Source organism: Zeus faber (genome assembly GCF_960531495.2).
Source record: "Zeus faber genome assembly, chromosome: 8".
NCBI classification, from domain to species: Eukaryota; Metazoa; Chordata; class Actinopteri; order Zeiformes; family Zeidae; genus Zeus; species Zeus faber.
The window spans coordinates 12,383,396-12,400,383 of NC_137195.1; the positions used below are offsets into that span (position 1 = coordinate 12,383,396).

Genomic DNA, 16,988 nt, shown 5'->3' on the forward strand with positions numbered 1-16,988 from the left:
CGGGAGGCGGTGCTCCGGGAGGCGGTGCCCTGGTGAGTTGAGGGACGAGGGGTCGGGGGGGGGGGGGGGGTCAGGGGTCGGGAGGTCACGGTGGGTGTTTGAAGGCTTTGAAAAACGTAAACGCCACCTCGTCTGACCTCGTTTTTTTTTTGCTCCTCCGTCTCCCCTTCCCAGCGTCTGCACGGCTCGGCGCGCCCCGGCGCTTCACAGTGAGTGCAGCCGCCGCCTCGAAATAAGCCGCACGGCGCAGAGCTGTACCGTTGCTCCGCCTTCTTACGCTAAACCCGCGGTTGTTTCTGTCCCCCCCGCCGCGACAGGTTGAAGCCGTCAGATTTCGACTACCTCAAGGTCGTCGGCAAAGGGAGCTTCGGAAAGGTGGGGTGTGATTTTTTATGTGTGTTGTTGTGTCCCGCCCCCACCCCCCCCCCCACACCCGCGCTGCGGGACGTGACGCTCGAATGACGGTCCCCCCCCCCCCTCGCTCCAGGTCCTGTTGGCGAGGCACCGGGGGAGCGGCGGCTACTTCGCCGTGAAGGTGCTGCAGAAGCAGGTCATCCTCAGGAGGAAAGAGGTGTCCCCGTCCCCTTCCCGTCGCTCCGTCCGTTCCCCCCGGAATGTGAAAAAATAAAATAAAAAATGAACCGCGCCCCTTTTCTTCCGTAGCAGCGGCACGTGATGGTGGAGAGGAGCGTGCTGTTGAAGGGGCTGCGGCATCCCTTCCTGGTGGGACTCCACTTCTCCTTCCAAACGCCCAACACCCTCTACTTCGTCCTGGACTACGTCAACGGGGGGGAGGTACGTGCGCGCCGCGCGGTTTTTTTTTCGGGACGGGCGCGACACCCACGTTACGGAGACCCGCCCGCCCCCCCGGTTTGGTGGTGTTTCCGGGCTGACCTTTGCCACGTCTTCCTCCGCCCACGCAGCTCTTCTACCACCTTCAGAGAGAGGGGTCGTTCCCCGAGCCCCGGGCGGCGTTCTACGCGGCGGAGATGGCGTCGGCGCTGGGCTACCTCCACTCGCTCAACATCGTTTACAGGTACGCGCGCGTACGGGCGGCTTCCACCGAAGGAAACTTGAGTCGTCGCTAAAAATAAAAAATCAAAAAATAATAATCGCAGTAAAATCATCCACGCCGCCTCGGATTCCCCGCGGAAACGAATCTAACTCGGACGTCCGACTGTCGCTCCGTCAGGGATGTTAAACCCGAGAACATTCTGCTGGACGGCGAGGGCCACGTGATGCTGACCGACTTCGGGTTGTGTAAAGAAGGCGTGGCCATCGGTGGGACCATGAAGACCTTCTGCGGGACCCCCGAGTACTTGGCTCCGGAGGTCCTTCGGGGCCTCTCCTACAGCCCCACGGTGGACTGGTGGGGCCTCGGCAGCGTGCTGTTTGAGATGCTCTATGGACTAGTGAGTTGGCGCGCGCATGCACGTGTGTGTGTGTGTGTGTGTGTGTGTGTGTGTGTGTGTGTGTGTGTGTGTGTAGCAGAAAAGAACCAGCTTCCAGACAACATGGCTTTACCCCCTCTGTCATCCCTCTCTCCCAGCCTCCGTTCTACAGTCACAGTAAAGTGGAGATGTTTGAGAAGATCCTTTACGCTCCCCTCGAGCTGCGGGGCGGCGTGTCCCCGGCCGCTCGCTCCCTGCTGGGGGGCTTGTTGGAAAGGGACTGTTCCAAGCGCTTGGGGAGGAACGAGGACTTTGTAAGCAAACAAACACTCGGTTCAGCCGCTGCCGCGTACAGGATGGATACCGGGCGCCAAGATGCACCGGGCGCCAAAAAAACTGCAAAAAAAACCCCATGTTGGACATTTTCTTCTTTTTGGTTGCTCTTTTAGGCAGAGCTGCAGGGTCACCGCTTCTTCGCCTCCATCAACTGGGACGACCTCCTGGCTCGGAAGGTCACGCCCCCTTTCATTCCCAATGTGGTGAGTGGGTCTTACGGACGGGGCGGTGGACAGCGTTACATAACTGGGCTTGCAATATAGATCTCTCCCTCTCTCCCTCTCCCCAGGCCGGCCCCTGCGATGTGCGGTACATCGACCCTGTGTTTACGTTACAACCCGTCCCCGCCTCCGTGGGTTTGAGTGACAGGGGCCAGGGGGGCGGGACCTTCCCAGGGTTCTCCTACATGCCCCCCGCGGAGTGTGCGGCGGCATAACTTCAGGTTCCATAAGATCAGGTTCCTTAAATCTGTTCAATAACAACGGCAGGTGCATTGCAGACCTTTTTTTTTTTTACATATTTATACTTTTTTAAAATGTATTTAATTAAATTGAGGACATTTTGTCGGGAGTTTTGTCGGAGCGACAGAACCTAGGTGTAGAAATCTGTTGATAGATTTCTACGTAAATGGTTCTCTTTCTCTCTTTGTATTGCACTTATCCTTGTATACTTGTTTGGACGTTTATTACTTATTATTTCAAAAATATTTCGTATTAACGTCCACTTTTATTGTGATATGGGATAGGTCAGACACATTCCAGATGTTTTTATTCCCTACGGTGCCATGAAAAAAAAGACAATAAAGATTTGACTCAAAACTATTTATTTGATTTTTAAAAATACAATCTTACCTTCAATGTGTTCAATTGTCTTCAATTACACATATTGCAACTTCCCAGCGGCTTATACATTCACAATAACAACAAGCAATTCGCTCTCGGACTTAAGTTAATAGTTACATAATATTTACAGAATGTCAGCATATCCTACTAAGTGGCAGTGACAGTACATTTAATTTAAAAACTGACACTCCATCTTTGGCTTTTTTTATGATGGTGACACAGTATGCACATGTGTGTTTGTCGGCGTAAATGTGCGGATCGCCATAAGGAAAGCTCTCAGTAAAAGTTGAACGATGGATAGCTCTGGTCACCGCGGCAAGTGAAGTAAGCTATCAACTGACCATTGCAGATCATTAGAAACAAGCCACTTCCTAGGTAAACAAAAATAAAAAAATGTCAGAGAATCAGAGAGAACGCGGCAAACAAAGTCCACTCATGGATCTGGTGACGGGCTTGGCATTCATCTTATTCTTACCTAGGGCCAACCACCACTGCCACACCATGGGAAACTCCAGCATCACTGCAACATAAAGTAAGAAAGACAACAACAAAATAAAAAAAACAGCCACACATTAGACGATATACAATTGTTGCGTATGTACGCGAGTGCGTGAGATGGAGCCCTCTCACCTAAGCTGGTGAGGAGAACGTGCAGAAAGGTGACGGTGAGCGCGTAGTCCCAGACCCACCGCCTCACCACAGCGGCAAACAGCAAACCGCTGCAGAAGTAGGTGAGCTCCATCGACAGCAGGTTCACTGAGGAGGGACCGGAGATAACAGTAAGGACACGAGCAGCACGCGCAGACAGACAGACAGACAGACAGACAGACAGACAGACAGACAGACATACAGACAGACACACACGCGGCCATAGTTTCTCTCATGTTCACAGTAGAAGTGGGCTCACCCAAGTACTTGGAGTTTGATTCCACCGGCTCGGTCTTAAAGTCAAACGGAATCAGCCCATCGAAGTGATCCAACCTGAAGGGAGACGCGGGCGCCGGGTTAATGCACACGAAATACGGAACTCAAATAGCATGATATTTTTCAAACAAAATACCGGACAACGGATATGGATTATTTGATTATATTTTGGGAATGGCTGCTGGTGCTTTCACCAGATATTTACACACAAATAGGAGAAACAACATGAAGGGTAATCAGGTAGAGGTGTGAGGTGTGGAGAGCAACAAAAACAGTACAAAATTGCCTTGGAGAAAACCCCAAACCCCCCCTAGGATATCAGTAGTATATTGTTATATCAGCCCAGTCGTAGAAGCCACCAGGGTGGATGGTGACTTCAAAATAATCATCAGTCACAGACGATGAATACACACTTTTGATTCCACTTTTATGGGTTACCTTGGCGAAACAGCAGCATGACACACACACACACCTTGGCACTGGGGCTCAGTGTGGTGTAGTGCACATTATGGGATGGGGTGGGGTGGGAGGGGGTCTTACTTGAAGATGCCAAAGCACACACTCCCGATCATGTAGTAGAGGGAGTAGAAGATCAGCAGACACATCAGCAGGTGGAGGAGCACGGTCTGCGGGGGAAAGGGGCGCACAACGCGACATAATCACCCGACATGACAGCGCCGCCGTGGAGCTGCAGCTCCACCGGGGGCAGGTGGGGGCGCTTCGGGGGTGGGTGGGGGTGGTTGCATTCGCTGCGAATACGTGCAAGATCTGTTGAATATCGTTTGGACGAAGGAGAAACATCAGGCTCAAACGGATGAATAAACGCACTGGCTGTGCAGTTTATATCCTGCAGTTCTATTGCTTTGTTTTTCTTTGTTTGTTTGTTTTTTGTCTTGGCGCCGCTCGTCTCCCTGCGGCACCGAGACCGTTTTTTTTTTTTTTTTTTTTTTTTTTTTCTCCGAACACTCCGCGGGATTAGCGAGGCACACGACCGGGGAGCATCTCCTTACCTTGGAGTCGACCCCTTTCCCTTTAAATGCCATTTCATGGCTCTCATTTGGCGTTTTAATGTCGACGACGCGGGCTGCAGCGAGCCGCGGCTGCTCGTCGTAATAACGATAATAATCCCTTTACCTCGGACCCGCGCCGCCATCCAGCGGCGGACGGGAGAACCACACCCACGGTAACAGCGATGTGATTTAACAGTGTTCAAAACAGACCCAACGCCGCTGACTGGAGGGAGCCCCCCCCCCCCAAAAAAAACAGAGAAGAGTCGAGGTTATCGCCAGCCATTCGATTCATTATAAACAGTGGATTTACACGAACAAGTCCACCGTGCAAAACACGTCGCAGTTTATTAGGGGGGGGGGGGACACAAAAACAAGAACCCATGTGAATTAGAGGGGATCCCTATAATAAACAAAGCAGCTGATAAATAAGATCCGTGGGGAAGCGGGGCGCCGGGATGCTTCCACACGGGCGTGAACGAGCGACTTTAGAGCCGGTTCCTCGAGCGGTTAAGACGAACAGCCCCCCCAACCACACCACACCACACCCCAGCGGGGGGTCATTCCCGCGGCCGTCGCGCTTCCACGAGTGTTGCCGTCGCCGTGGAGGCCGGAGAAGCTCCGCGGCGACGCGTTATAATGGGAGCGAGCGCGCTCCCCCCGCCGCTTGCAAACGGAGGCTGAAGTCGGGGCTCCGAGCGTCTCCCCCCGCTCCGTCCTGGATTTGGCAGAGTTTGAATTCTTTATTTATTTCATTTATTTATTTTTATAAATTTTTTTTTTTTTTTTAAGTTTTCCGAGATCCAAAGTTGTCAGGCAGCGCGTGTGACGCGCATGCGCCTCCTCCTATCAGCTCTAAATAAGAGTTAAAACACAAACGAGGTGAGTTCCGTAATTTTGGGGAGAATACGACCACGAACGCGTGTTAATTACACTTAACAACCGCAAAAATGTGATGAACTGCCGTTTCTTTTCCGGCGCGCGGTCGATTTTTATTATTTCCACTTTGATTTGAACCGACGAGAATAAATGGGCTTTTTCTATTGAAGTTTCTATTGGAGAAATTAATCAAGCAACAATGTCGCTCCTCGAGACACCGCCGCAGTAGCATGTGGAGTTTGCGTTATTTTATGCAAAATGTTCGCGTTGTATGAAAATGCGTTTTTCTGTTGTTGTTGGCCAGGAAACTTATTTATTACAGATTGCCCTTAGCTCGCTGCATCCAGTCACAATGCTATCGCTAGCCGCCTAGCATCCGCGGTTCATTTCAATGGAGTCAGACGGTGCTAGCTAGCAGCGGCTACCTATGCTAGCTCTGTCAGCGCTAGCTAGTAGCGATGCGAGACTCGGGAACGATTCGTTCGCGGGGAACGAAAGACTCGGGCGTCGGGAGTCACTCCGGCAAAAGAGTGAATCTTCGACTCGCAAACTGCAAATAGTCACTCAGAACTGAATTAAAGTCCGAAGCCGAAAGAAGGCCAAGGTGTTTGGCTTCATATGGAATGTGGCTGATTTATACGCACGCCGCATACTTTCACTTTCCGCTAAAATCGATAATTGTGACAGGGGGATTCACACGTTGCGTTTCTCTTCCGAAATAAACGTTTTGTGAGCGTTCTCCCAATAATTTGACCGCAGTGGTTCCCGGGATCCACCCGTTGCATTCTGCCGCCCGAATAATTCATTTTGAGAGAATCTCGCGGCTATTACGGCGAGGATTCCACTCCGTCGCCCTTCTTCGCCGCGCTGTCAAGCCGACTTCACACTGAATCCGGCGACAGCTGACCAGTCTCTCTGCGACCCTCGGAGGGTGCGACGCCTTTTCCAATTGTATCTTGCGACAGATTTTGCGATGTGATGCACTTGGGTGTGTTTTTTTTTTATTATTTTTTTTTTGAATTTCTTTATTCGCATGTGTGCACATTCTGCGGAGGGGGGGGGGGTCTTAATTGTCATCGGTAAAATGTCTAAGCGTACTACGACACACGCGGGGATCCCGCAGTCTCGGATCCGTCGTCCGAGAGTCGGTGTAAATCCGCCCGACGAGTCGGGAGAATCGAACGACCCCCCCACCCCTCTCTCCCTCTCTCACCACCCCCCCCCCCCACACACACACACACACCGAGTGACTCGTCGGGAGCCGACTCCGAAAAAGGAGCCGAACCTCTCGCCGGTAGAGCTAGCACCCCGGGCTGACATTCCGTGACAAGGGGAAAGTAAAGAAAATGGCCCGGGTGAGGGAAAACACTCCGTCCGGAAACGACACGGGACACCCTGGCCCGTGTTCGCTCCGCGGCGGCTCCGCGCGGCCGCTTTCGGCGGCTCAGTCAAGTCTCTCACACAGTTTTAAACGTGTTGGTGGCCTCTTCCTACGCCTCCGCCATTTTGTGGCGGAGCCATGCTAATCATGGGCGCTCTCACACTTTATTTATGGTGAGAATTAAAAAAACAAACAACAAAAAAAAAAAAGAACCCGGGGTCCCCGAAAAAGCCGCGGCGGGCGAGCGGAGCGGGCCGCCGCGCACTTTCCTCGCGGTTATCACTGTCAAATAAAGGGCGAATATCCTCCAAATTGAGCCCGGAGCGTGCGCCAAGACCGAAACGTTATATCGCAATGTTCGTTTGATTACCGCGGCGTTAAGTTCGCCGGATCCGCGCGGAAAACATTGTTCTCGGCGAGAGCGACGCGCGCCGCATCGCCGCATGCGGCGCGCGTTCGGGCAAAGCGCCGATTTTGGGAAATAGTGTTAAAACAAGGAAAATACGAACTTGCGCCGCTAACTTAAAGTCGGCGCACATTTTCCCGCGGGCGCCCGCGGCCTTGGCGGTGGGCTGCGCCGACGCGACCGTTTGCGCGAGCGTCGCGTCTTTTGTCGGCCCCCAAAAACAATTATTATTATGGAGTGTTTTGTCTGAAATCCAAGTGCACGGTGTCTCCGGCGAGCGGCGCACGGGCGCCCCCTGCCGGCGACGCGGCGCAACGGGAGCCGTGCAAGTGCAGGGAGAGACACGAGGAGCTCGCGTCAAAACAAGAGGCGATGATGATGATAAAGTAGTGAGATGAGGGATGTCGATATGCAACGAAAACAACAACCTCAGAACTAGAATTTGTTTTATTCGCCAGGTACATTTACATATACTAGCGATTTGTTCTGGTGAGTTTTTGTGAATTTCACCACAGACCATTAGAATAAAAAAAAAACAACAAAAAAAACCACACCATTAGGTTAAAAAAATAAATAAACCAACAATAAAGGTCTCAGCAATTCACTCTGCCGTTCAGATCACTGGATCTGTAGAGGTAGACTTTTAGTTGCTTGACTTTTAGTTGTCAAGGAAACAATTCACGACAGAGAATTCACAAGTATCTTATTATTATTTATTTTTAAATCAGTCAATGTTTTGGAATTGAGAAAAATCGTTTTGTTACACTTTGTGTCAGTTTTCCTTTGGAACATCTGCACTCTTCAATATTTTTTCAAATAATGGTCATTAACTGTACACCTGTAATCCGTCCATCTCAGGTGGTAAGTGGAGTGGGGAGCAAAGGAGTAGAGATGACTGACACGCCACCCAGCGATGGCCCCTCACAAGGGACAGAATTTGACATGATGGGCGCTTTGGACTGGAAGGACGGCATCGCCACACTGCCGGGGAGTGACATCAAGGTAAGCCAGAGGTTGGCTCGGGACCCCGTGAGAATAAACCGCATATATAGACACGGTATTTGCTTGTGTATATGGGTGTTTTTGCACATAAAAACATCAGTGATGACTTTCTGTAATGGCTTTCTGTGTCCTTCAGTTCCGCATGACCGAGTTTGGAACTCTGGAAATGGTCACAGATCCGGAGGTCAAAGGCCAAGAGGCAGAGCCTAATGCCGGGACCTTAGACCCAGAACAGTCACACAGTCCCACCCCTCCTCCAGAGGCCAAATCAGAACCTGGCAAAGTCCCTGCCCCGGCCAACCAGAGTCAACCGGGGTCGTCTCAAGGTAAACATATAAAACCACTTGAAATATGTCCCATTGTTACAGCACCCGTGTTCTGTCAAGAGTTATGCCTGAGCTCCTCTTTTGTCTTCCCTCCAGGGCCCGGTCCTGTTCTCCTGTCTCTGGAGGAGGCCCCCACCACGGAGGGCCCCAGCGTGGAGGTCGGTCCCAGTGTAGTGGTCAGCTCCAGTACCGAGACTGGCCCAGGTGCTAAACTGGGAAGCTGCAGGACCTGCGGGGGCCGCGTTCCTCGGCAGTCCCTTTTCCTGGGGAAATTCTGTGGCACGGTCTGCGCCCAGCCCACTAGCGGCAGGTGAGGCCACGGCTTCCGCACAATTGTTGTTTTCACTTTCTGCCCTCCGTTGGCTTTTAACGAATGGTTCCCACAATTTTGGGCGGGATCCTGCGTCTTCAGATCGTCTCCGGGAGATTCGCGGGACAGCCAAGCGGTGGAGAGCGAGAGGCTCGGCAAACGGGTGCGCAAAAGGAGGAAGATCTACATGGATTCTGGTGATGAAGAAGAAGAGAACCAAGAGGAAGAGGAGGTGATTTAAAACATGCAACTCGGTTGTACAGAGCTGCACAGAGACGTTCATGTTCAAGTAGTGTCTTCAATTTTCAAAAATCTGTTCTTACTCAATAGTCATTTATTAAAACAACAGTTTATTATACAGTTGTGTACTTAAATTGAGGATGGATTCCTAACGTCACATCTACAAATATGCATTATAATACATTCATGTGATAATACAATTCACATCCATTTAAATATTTGGGGATGCGACCATGATCTCTCTGGTCCTCATCCCACAGTAGATGAAGAGGAACCATTGAGGGATAACAAAACATCTTCCCATCCTTCTTAAAAAGAAAGGAATGTGTTGTTTTGATCATAATTTTTCAATTTCTTTTCTCCTTCTTTCACAGGAAAAAGCAAAGACTTCCAAAGGCAGGAGAGCTGCCAAAATTGCCAGGCTGGGTACGTTTACATTCTGGGAAGTGGGAGTTGACGGGCAGATTTTGAGAATATATTCATTAGTTTTGGTAGAATCCAGGATCACGGATGCTACTGTGTATGTCTGTGTTTGCATGCTCAAACATATGAAGTATTCTTAGTAAACTCTGGTTAGTGTGTGTGTGTGTGTGTGTGTGTGTGTGTGTGTGTGTGTGTGTGTGTGTGTGTGTGTGTGTGTGTGTGTGTGTGTGTGTGTGTGTGTGTGTGTGTGTGTGTATTTCAGCATGAATGGTTTTCAGCTTTGCTACCATGGAAACTGAGCTAGCATAAACCAAATTTAATATAACTTGTGTTATTACTGCTATGTACGAGATATACTAAAAATAATAATAATAATATTTTAAACTTTATGTACCCCTTTTCAAAAAGTTATCAAGTTCTTCACAAAAAAAAGACAGAAGAGGCATATTAATTTTTATGCCAGGTGTTTGATGTTCACAGCCGACTCGAAAGGGGAGCGCTCATGTGGTTAAGAACTATTGATATGAAAGACACTCATCATTTCTCATGGTTGTCCGAACCACCAGTGACAGCCCCGCCCAATAAGAAGCAAGCGTGGAGCTGGCACGCGTTCCTGGAGGAGGAGAGGGCCGTCGCCGCCCCGGTCAAACTTTTCAAAGAGGTATTTGCTACTCTTATCGTAGAAGCTGTCGTCACATTTTGTGAAGCCCTTCCAGCACCAGGAGGATGCTACAGTGTGTGTGTGTGTGTGTGTGTGTGTGTGTGTGTGTGTGTGTGTGTGTGTGTGTGTGTGTGTGTGTGTGTGTGTGTGTGTGTGTGTGTGTGTGTGTGTGTGTGTTGCAGCACCAGTCCTTTCCCCAGAGCAGGAACAGCTTCAAGGTGGGGATGAAGCTGGAGGGACTGGACCCGTGCCACCCCTCGCTGTTCTGCGTGCTCACCGTCGCAGAGGTACATTAACACAGACTTGTGGTTTTTTTTTTGTTGTTGTTTTTTTGGAGCGCAACCTTACGTTGAACTTGATAGAGTGACTATTTAAGAATATTAAAATGCTTAACAGCCTGTCTTGTCCCCTGCCGCCTTCCACCCTCCCAGATTCAAGGCTACAGGATACGACTCCACTTTGACGGCTACCCAGAGTACTATGACTTCTGGGTGAATGCAGACTCGTGGGACATCAAGCCAGCTGGCTGGTGCGAGAAGATGGGGCATAAGCTGCTTCTGCCTAAGGGTAAACACACAAACACACACACACATACACACACACACTGCCGAAACATTAAGGGATGCCAACCCAAGTCACAAACATTTAGTGAGCGTTGCCTGATGGTGACATGTGTTGTAGGTTGTAAGGACGGGGAGTTTAACTGGAGCATGTACGTGAAGAACTGCCGAGGCCAGCTGGCCCCCAAACACCTTTTCAAGAGCCTCAACACGGTACCGACACTGTTCTAGTACAAAATAGATTTCACTTAATTAATTACGTCAAACATTAATATGCAGATATTTTTCTTTTGATTATGATTTTTTTTTTTTTTTTTTTTTTTCCTCAATAGTCTGTGACTCCGTCTGGATTCCGCACGGGGATGAAGCTGGAGGCCGTCGACAGGAAGAACCCGTCTCTGATCTGCGTGGCAACCATCGCTGCTGTCGTTGACAACAGACTGCTCATTCATTTTGACAACTGGGATGACACCTACGACTACTGGTGAATATTCAGCAGATTTGGGTGCTTATGTGTGCGTCGGGTGAGGGCGGTTGGGGAGATGCATTCCAAGATGCTCCCCACATTAGTCTAAAGTGGATCGTAGATCTGGAAAGTCTGTAAAAATGTGGAAAACGTTTGTTCTTTCATTTTTGTAACGTTGGGAAATTATGAAAAAAGTAATAAAATAAGTAGTTGTTTTGCATATTGAAATGTTTGTTATTGTGAACCCTTATCTTTGCCCAAAGTTTGTAATATCCTAGTTTAGTGTCTCCACCCCTTTCTTCATTCATATCACTAATATTGCGTTTCATAATAAGTACATACACATCATAACATAAATATACAGCATATTAAAGAGTTGTGTCATTTTGTGTCTAGGTGCGATGCCAGCAGTCCGTACATCCATCCCGTGGGATTCTGTGAGGACACGGAGCTCACGCTGACCACGCCGGCTGGTGAGACACACAGACGTCGGCCAGTTGCGTCAGTTCAATCTGGATGGTTTTAATATGATGTAGATTGTGATGTGTCATTGCATTGATGTTATTTATATTGGAGAAACTTACTGACTACAAGCTCTTTTTTTGCAGGATTTACCTATTAACAGGGTTATAGTGTCCCAACAAAAGTAGCAGGGAAACAATAAGATCACTAACAATGTTGTATGGCAAAACGACAAATAAATCACCATAAACAATTTATAAGGAATTACTTACTCCTTACTAACATGGGGGTAAGATTGTAGTGAGAGATTAAAGTGAAACTGTGCAATGATGTCATGAGGGATCGAGGTCCAAGACTTAAGGTTTGTGTGTTGTTTGTGGGTGTGTTGTTTCTTTCTTCAGAATACAAGCACCCCAAGAGCTTCTCCTGGGAAAAGTACCTGGAAGAGACTGGGACGCAAGCTGCCCCTGCACGGGCTTTCAAACCGGTACCCCACACACACACACACACACACACACACATCTGTACAAAGGCCAAGACACATCTTTGTCAAGATTAAAAAATTTCCCCCGAAATGTACATGCTCATAAATTAAAAAGGCAATTGTATTTAATGTGTATAATATTTACTACTTAAATACTACTAAACTATAAACTTTCTCCAAAACAAAACCAATGATGTTATTACTTATTTAATATCCATTTACATGATGTCCGCTCATTTAAGTCTTATTAATTAAATCCAGTGTCATGACACCATCAAGGAAATAGTAGCTGTCAATCCACATGGAAGCAATGGGGCTTCCGCCTTTTCAAATGGAGTTAACAAACACAAAATACAGCAAAATGAAGTACACACAAGACACCAGATTGCCATAGTCGTATAATTTTAAGTAAGGTTTCTCACCATATTGTTCGAATTATCCGACACCTGAAAATGGAGACAATATAAAAAATCACTAAGCTATCATGCAGAGAATGGTCATAATGTAAAATGTGTGTGCTGACTGGTGCCTCGTAAAATTGATAAAAGAAGCCTATGAAATTCCTACTTCTGGCTTGGAGGTTTTAACGTTGCAGATTGTGGAGTTTTTTTTTTTAGTAAATGCCACATATTACAATATTCGTGCCATCCACACAAGATGGATCACAACAAAAACAACACTGTTACTATGGGACTCTCGGGAGAGGCAGGGAAACGAGTCTTCCTGGCACTGGCGTGCTGATATGGCGTGAGTTTTTATTACAGAAGGGAACAGAAAGGCTCACCGTCAAAAACAATAAATAATTAGCAAAAATTATAATAGCGAGCCGTCTGGGCGCAGGGGGAAAGACGCTTCCCGTACGCCGATCCCCCTCAGCAAGACAGACAAACATCAACAAAGCTTCCTGTCCCGAATCGGACCGATCTGCACCGCTCGGGCGCCGATTCGGCCGATTCAGGGCTGCCGTGCGGCTGCGGGGAAGACGGCCGCACTGCCGCCTGCGGTTGTGGCCGAACCACCGCCCTTGGTCCGCCACAGTTACGTCTTCATCGTCTCCCTCTTTCACAGCGTCCTCCTCACGGCTTCCAGCTCGGGATGAAGCTCGAGGCCGTGGACAAGAGGAACCCCATGCTCATCCGCGTGGCTACCATAGCGGACACAGAGGACCACCGGCTGAAGGTACAGTATCAGCCACCGATTCTCCAGCGTAACGTCCGTTCAAAATGGCTGCCGAATTTAGATATTGATACATACAGTGTATACCCTCCCCTGTCCTCTCTAGATCCATTTTGATGGCTGGAGTGCAGAGTATGACTACTGGGTGGACACTGACTGCTCCGACCTGCATCCTTTTGGTTGGTGTCAGAAGACTGCACACCCATTACAACATCCCAATGGTGAGAGACACACACACACACACACACACACACACACACACACACACACACACACACACACACACACACACACACACACACACAGCTGTGTGTTTTATAATCAGGCTTTGATTCAGTGGTTTGTTAATCTGTTAGTGAGTCAGCACAGTTTCTCTGCCTCTGGTCACTGAATAGTGGCGAGGGAAGGATATGATTTGTGCGTGCGTGTGTGCGTGTGTGCGTGTGTGCGTGTGTGTGTGTGTGTGTGTGTGTGTGTGTGTGTGCGTGTAGGCTCCACTGAAGCCCCAGTTCCCCCGGGACAAGGTTGTCCTACCCCAGGGTGCAACGGGGTCGGTCATGTCAGGGGACCTCGCTACGGAACTCACTACACGTTAGTAGAACTTCCTCGTGTTTACTTTTATTCAACTGTATCCAATTCTACGATAACCAAAAACCCAGACGATGTCTAGTCTCATATCATGACATCGATATTACATATCCCAGCTACACACTGGGCTGGGCGGGATATTCCTAGTCGTAAAAAAAAAAAGGAATGTGGCTTACCGTCCACAGCCAGGTGAGCTGTCCATACTCTGAGATGAACCTGAACAAGGAGGGCCTGGTGCCGGACCGCCTCAGCGGGGAGAGACCGCTGGCTCTTGGCGGACCTCACCGGGGGCGACGCCCTGAAGCTCCCACGACCGCCTCGCCACAGCCCCCCACCACCACCACGCCAGAACAGCCCGAAGCTGTGGAGGAATCCCAAACCAACAGGTGAAGATGAGTTAAGATGGCTGAAGGGCGGTGTTGCGTACAGCTCCATGGAGCTGGAAGATGATTAGATTAGTCTTAGATTAGTCTGGTAGTCAGCCTCATTGTGCTCATAGCGATCCATTGTTTGCAAAAGTCACGCATTGTGTGAGACCGTGAACACTTGATACGATTGGGAAGAAAAAGATTTTCACGGGTGGAAAGCAAGGGGCTTGATTTGGTATTTTATAATCTATCTGCTTATATGATGTCTGAATTTTTTGAGGGAGCTTTATTTGAAAATGATTCTTGGTGCAATTAGGGCTGGGCCGGTTATTTCATAATCTGGCGATTGACGGTTATCGACGGTCATGTGACTATGTAGAAGTAGTAATAATAATAGACTAATTAGGACTCGACCGATGAGAACGCGTTCGGAACGTGTACCTCATCAATATTCATATCTTGCCCGGAAAATAAATCTGCTACCTGCTGCTTGTCTGGGCTTTCTCTTCAAAATTTTCCTCACGGCTAAATAAAGTTAATTATTCAGGAATGTGCGACTCATTCACACATTAAAATCACTGTTGTTGCTACATTGTTCTCCTGCCACGATTATAAAAAATAATATGAATTATATAAATAATTATTGTCTTCTTTTTCCCACTAAAACCACACAGTGACGCCCGCTTAAATATGGATATTATTTGAGCTGATATTATTGTGTTTTATCAAAAGTTGACAATTGATATTCAGATTTTTGAAGGAAGAAAAAAAAACAAAAAAAACCTGCTCCCCCCTTAACTCTGCTTCACCTATGTGCATCTCTCTCTCTCTCTCTGAGAAACAGTCAATAAACAGTGTAACACAGCTGTTTTGCTTCCAATGAAATCTCGATGTCCATTCACGTAAAAGATAAAATAAATTTAAAATACATGCCTTATAAAAAGGGCGCCTTGGACATCAACGGGCAAAGGGGGCAGGTGCAGCCCCCCTCCACCTTCATGCTCCTTTTTCGTGAATGAAACGATGACGATAATGCAGATCGATTCAGTTATTGGTTATTGGGTGACAGTCGATCAGCAGAAAAAGTTTGATGACCGGCCCAGCCCGAGGTGCAATGCATTACTCAAAACATGGACTTTCGATGTACAAGCAGATACTGTGTAATATTCCTGTGTGTATATACTGTGTAATTGTCCATATCCCCCACTGTCGAGTGCTTTTCAGTATATATGTATGTAAGAGAAGCTTTGCCCGTGTTGCTAGGAAACCAGTGACTGTTGAAGCGGAACGTTCTGGGCGCAGTAACCAGCCAGAGCCACAAGGTGGTGCCTGCGAGCCAAGCAACAACGGAGCTGGAGCCAGACCAAAAAGGTACTTCAGACACTACTTCTACTTTCCCGCCATATTTCATATGCAGTCTTCATTTTATAAACATAAACCTGTTCAACTTAGTAGAATTTTATTCCAATTGCTTGTTAATATTTTTGGAAAAACTTCCTTTGAAGAATCAAGTGCACCTCTGCCTCAAAACAATTTTGACATTTTTAACATTCACAAGTTTTGGTATTTATTTGTTGTGCCGGGATCATTAGTTACAAAGCCTCACTGTACTGTAGGTCTGTTTTGTTCGAGTAACGTTCTTAATGCAATGTCCTGCAGGTCCGCTCCGGTTCCCAAATATCTGAAGATGCACTATGTCAAAGAGGAGACTGGGGATGGAAAAGGTGCGCGTGAGGAAGACATGAACACGTACCGTTCCCCCGTTTTGCTCTCCCAGCTTCGCCGGAACTCTTCCCCCCCTTCTTCTCTCTCTCTCCCCTCAGCCTCGCCGGACGCCATCTCCCTCCAGCAGGCCCTCCACGAGTCCGTGTTTTCCCCCGGTATCTCCGCCTCGCCCCCCCACCGCGTGGCGCTCTGCTGGGACAAACATTGCCAGGTGCTCCCCGAGGTCCTGGGGCTCACTGCCAAGAGAGTGGCCACTTGGAACGCGGAAGAGGTCCGTCTTGTACCGAGTTCAAATCACAAAGTGTGTGTGTGTGTGTGTGTGTGTGTGTGTGTGTGTGTGTGTGTGTGTGTGTGTGTGTGTGTGTGTGTGCGCGTGCGCGCGCGCCCGTTTAACTAAGAGTTGTGTCTGCTGTGTTCTGGGACTGATCAGGTGGCGGGCTTTGTCAAAGGACTGCCGGGTTGCAAAGAGCACGCTGCTACGTTTAGGACAGAGGTAAGAATGTTTTTACAAAGCACCACACCCAAATGAAAGCCCTTTGCTCCCAAATGTAACGACAGACGCACCAAGCTGAGAGTTAAGCAAGGATGGAAATAATGCCGTCCCCACGGGCGTTGTCTAATCCAACTAAATCGCCGTGTCCGCAGCAAATCGACGGCGAGGCGTTCCTGCTCCTCACCCAGGCGGACATTGTCAAAATCCTGTCGATCAAACTGGGCCCCGCCCTGAAGATCTACAACTCCATTCTCATGCTGAAGAACGCAGACGAAGAGTAGGACTCTCCTCCTCCTCCTCCGCCGACCGTTCTGCTCAACTCCCCCTCGGCTAAAGACTTTTTGGGGGAAAAAAAAAAAAGACGTTGGATGAGGCTCACCTGAAGCGGCGTCTCGCCCGCGAGAGAGGGGGAGGGGTTGGGGGAGGGGGGTTGAGGGCGTCGTCCATGCGTCTCCAGACGTCTCCTCATGGTGGACAGCGCTTCACGAGCTGAGGGACATTTTACATTGAGATACAAGGATTCCTAATTTATATTTTA

General features: G+C 48.8%; 3 protein-coding genes across 5 annotated transcripts in view; 2 read left to right on the plus strand and 1 right to left on the minus strand.

Annotated features, from left to right (window-relative positions):
- Nucleotides 1-2,548, plus strand: part of sgk2b (serum/glucocorticoid regulated kinase 2b) — a 3,274-nt gene extending 726 nt beyond the window's left edge. Inside the window, exons 3-12 of the mRNA XM_080006163.1 lie at nucleotides 1-32; nucleotides 175-209; nucleotides 318-375; nucleotides 488-571; nucleotides 664-795; nucleotides 924-1,036; nucleotides 1,193-1,412; nucleotides 1,550-1,705; nucleotides 1,841-1,930; nucleotides 2,017-2,548. The exon at nucleotides 1-32 is cut by the window's left edge and continues 65 nt beyond it. Of these exons, the coding sequence (XP_079862289.1) occupies nucleotides 1-32; nucleotides 175-209; nucleotides 318-375; nucleotides 488-571; nucleotides 664-795; nucleotides 924-1,036; nucleotides 1,193-1,412; nucleotides 1,550-1,705; nucleotides 1,841-1,930; nucleotides 2,017-2,163 (1,067 nt within the window). The 3' untranslated portion in view covers nucleotides 2,164-2,548. The remainder of the gene's footprint in view (nucleotides 33-174; nucleotides 210-317; nucleotides 376-487; nucleotides 572-663; nucleotides 796-923; nucleotides 1,037-1,192; nucleotides 1,413-1,549; nucleotides 1,706-1,840; nucleotides 1,931-2,016) is intronic.
- A 256-nt stretch (nucleotides 2,549-2,804) lies between these two features.
- On the minus strand, nucleotides 2,805-4,536 carry LOC307234331 (putative transmembrane protein 244; the record flags this gene model as incomplete). The annotated part of the gene is made up of 6 exons (XM_080006011.1): nucleotides 2,805-2,940; nucleotides 3,045-3,089; nucleotides 3,200-3,325; nucleotides 3,477-3,550; nucleotides 4,034-4,119; nucleotides 4,504-4,536. 6 exons carry the CDS (start codon nucleotides 4,534-4,536, stop codon nucleotides 2,846-2,848), a joined length of 459 nt encoding a protein of 152 aa, XP_079862137.1. The 3' UTR covers nucleotides 2,805-2,845.
- Nucleotides 4,537-5,354: 818 nt separating this feature from the next.
- Nucleotides 5,355-16,823, plus strand: l3mbtl1b (L3MBTL histone methyl-lysine binding protein 1b). 3 transcript variants are annotated; one of them, XM_080006010.1, is made up of 22 exons: nucleotides 5,355-5,382; nucleotides 8,025-8,168; nucleotides 8,305-8,494; nucleotides 8,591-8,804; nucleotides 8,907-9,036; nucleotides 9,419-9,470; nucleotides 10,034-10,128; nucleotides 10,311-10,415; nucleotides 10,560-10,695; nucleotides 10,810-10,901; nucleotides 11,021-11,172; nucleotides 11,551-11,627; nucleotides 12,018-12,103; nucleotides 13,169-13,279; nucleotides 13,383-13,497; nucleotides 13,768-13,867; nucleotides 14,050-14,250; nucleotides 15,496-15,603; nucleotides 15,892-15,956; nucleotides 16,056-16,228; nucleotides 16,388-16,450; nucleotides 16,603-16,823. In XM_080006010.1, exons 2-22 carry the CDS (start codon nucleotides 8,058-8,060, stop codon nucleotides 16,729-16,731), a joined length of 2,505 nt encoding a protein of 834 aa, XP_079862136.1. In that variant the 5' UTR covers nucleotides 5,355-5,382; nucleotides 8,025-8,057; the 3' UTR covers nucleotides 16,732-16,823. The 3 variants fall into 3 exon arrangements, with proteins under 3 accessions (XP_079862136.1, XP_079862134.1, XP_079862135.1); XM_080006008.1 differs by lacking the exon at nucleotides 5,355-5,382 and adding an exon at nucleotides 6,667-6,734; XM_080006009.1 differs by lacking the exon at nucleotides 5,355-5,382 and adding an exon at nucleotides 6,862-6,933.
- Nucleotides 16,824-16,988: the final 165 nt, after the last annotated feature.

Coding starts and splice junctions, on each gene's coding strand:
- l3mbtl1b (XM_080006008.1), top strand. Junction 10,416..10,559: donor GCGTGCTCACCGTCGCAGAG/GTACATTAACAC, acceptor CCACCCTCCCAG/ATTCAAGGCTACAGGATACG. Junction 14,251..15,495: donor GAGGAATCCCAAACCAACAG/GTGAAGATGAGT, acceptor CCGTGTTGCTAG/GAAACCAGTGACTGTTGAAG.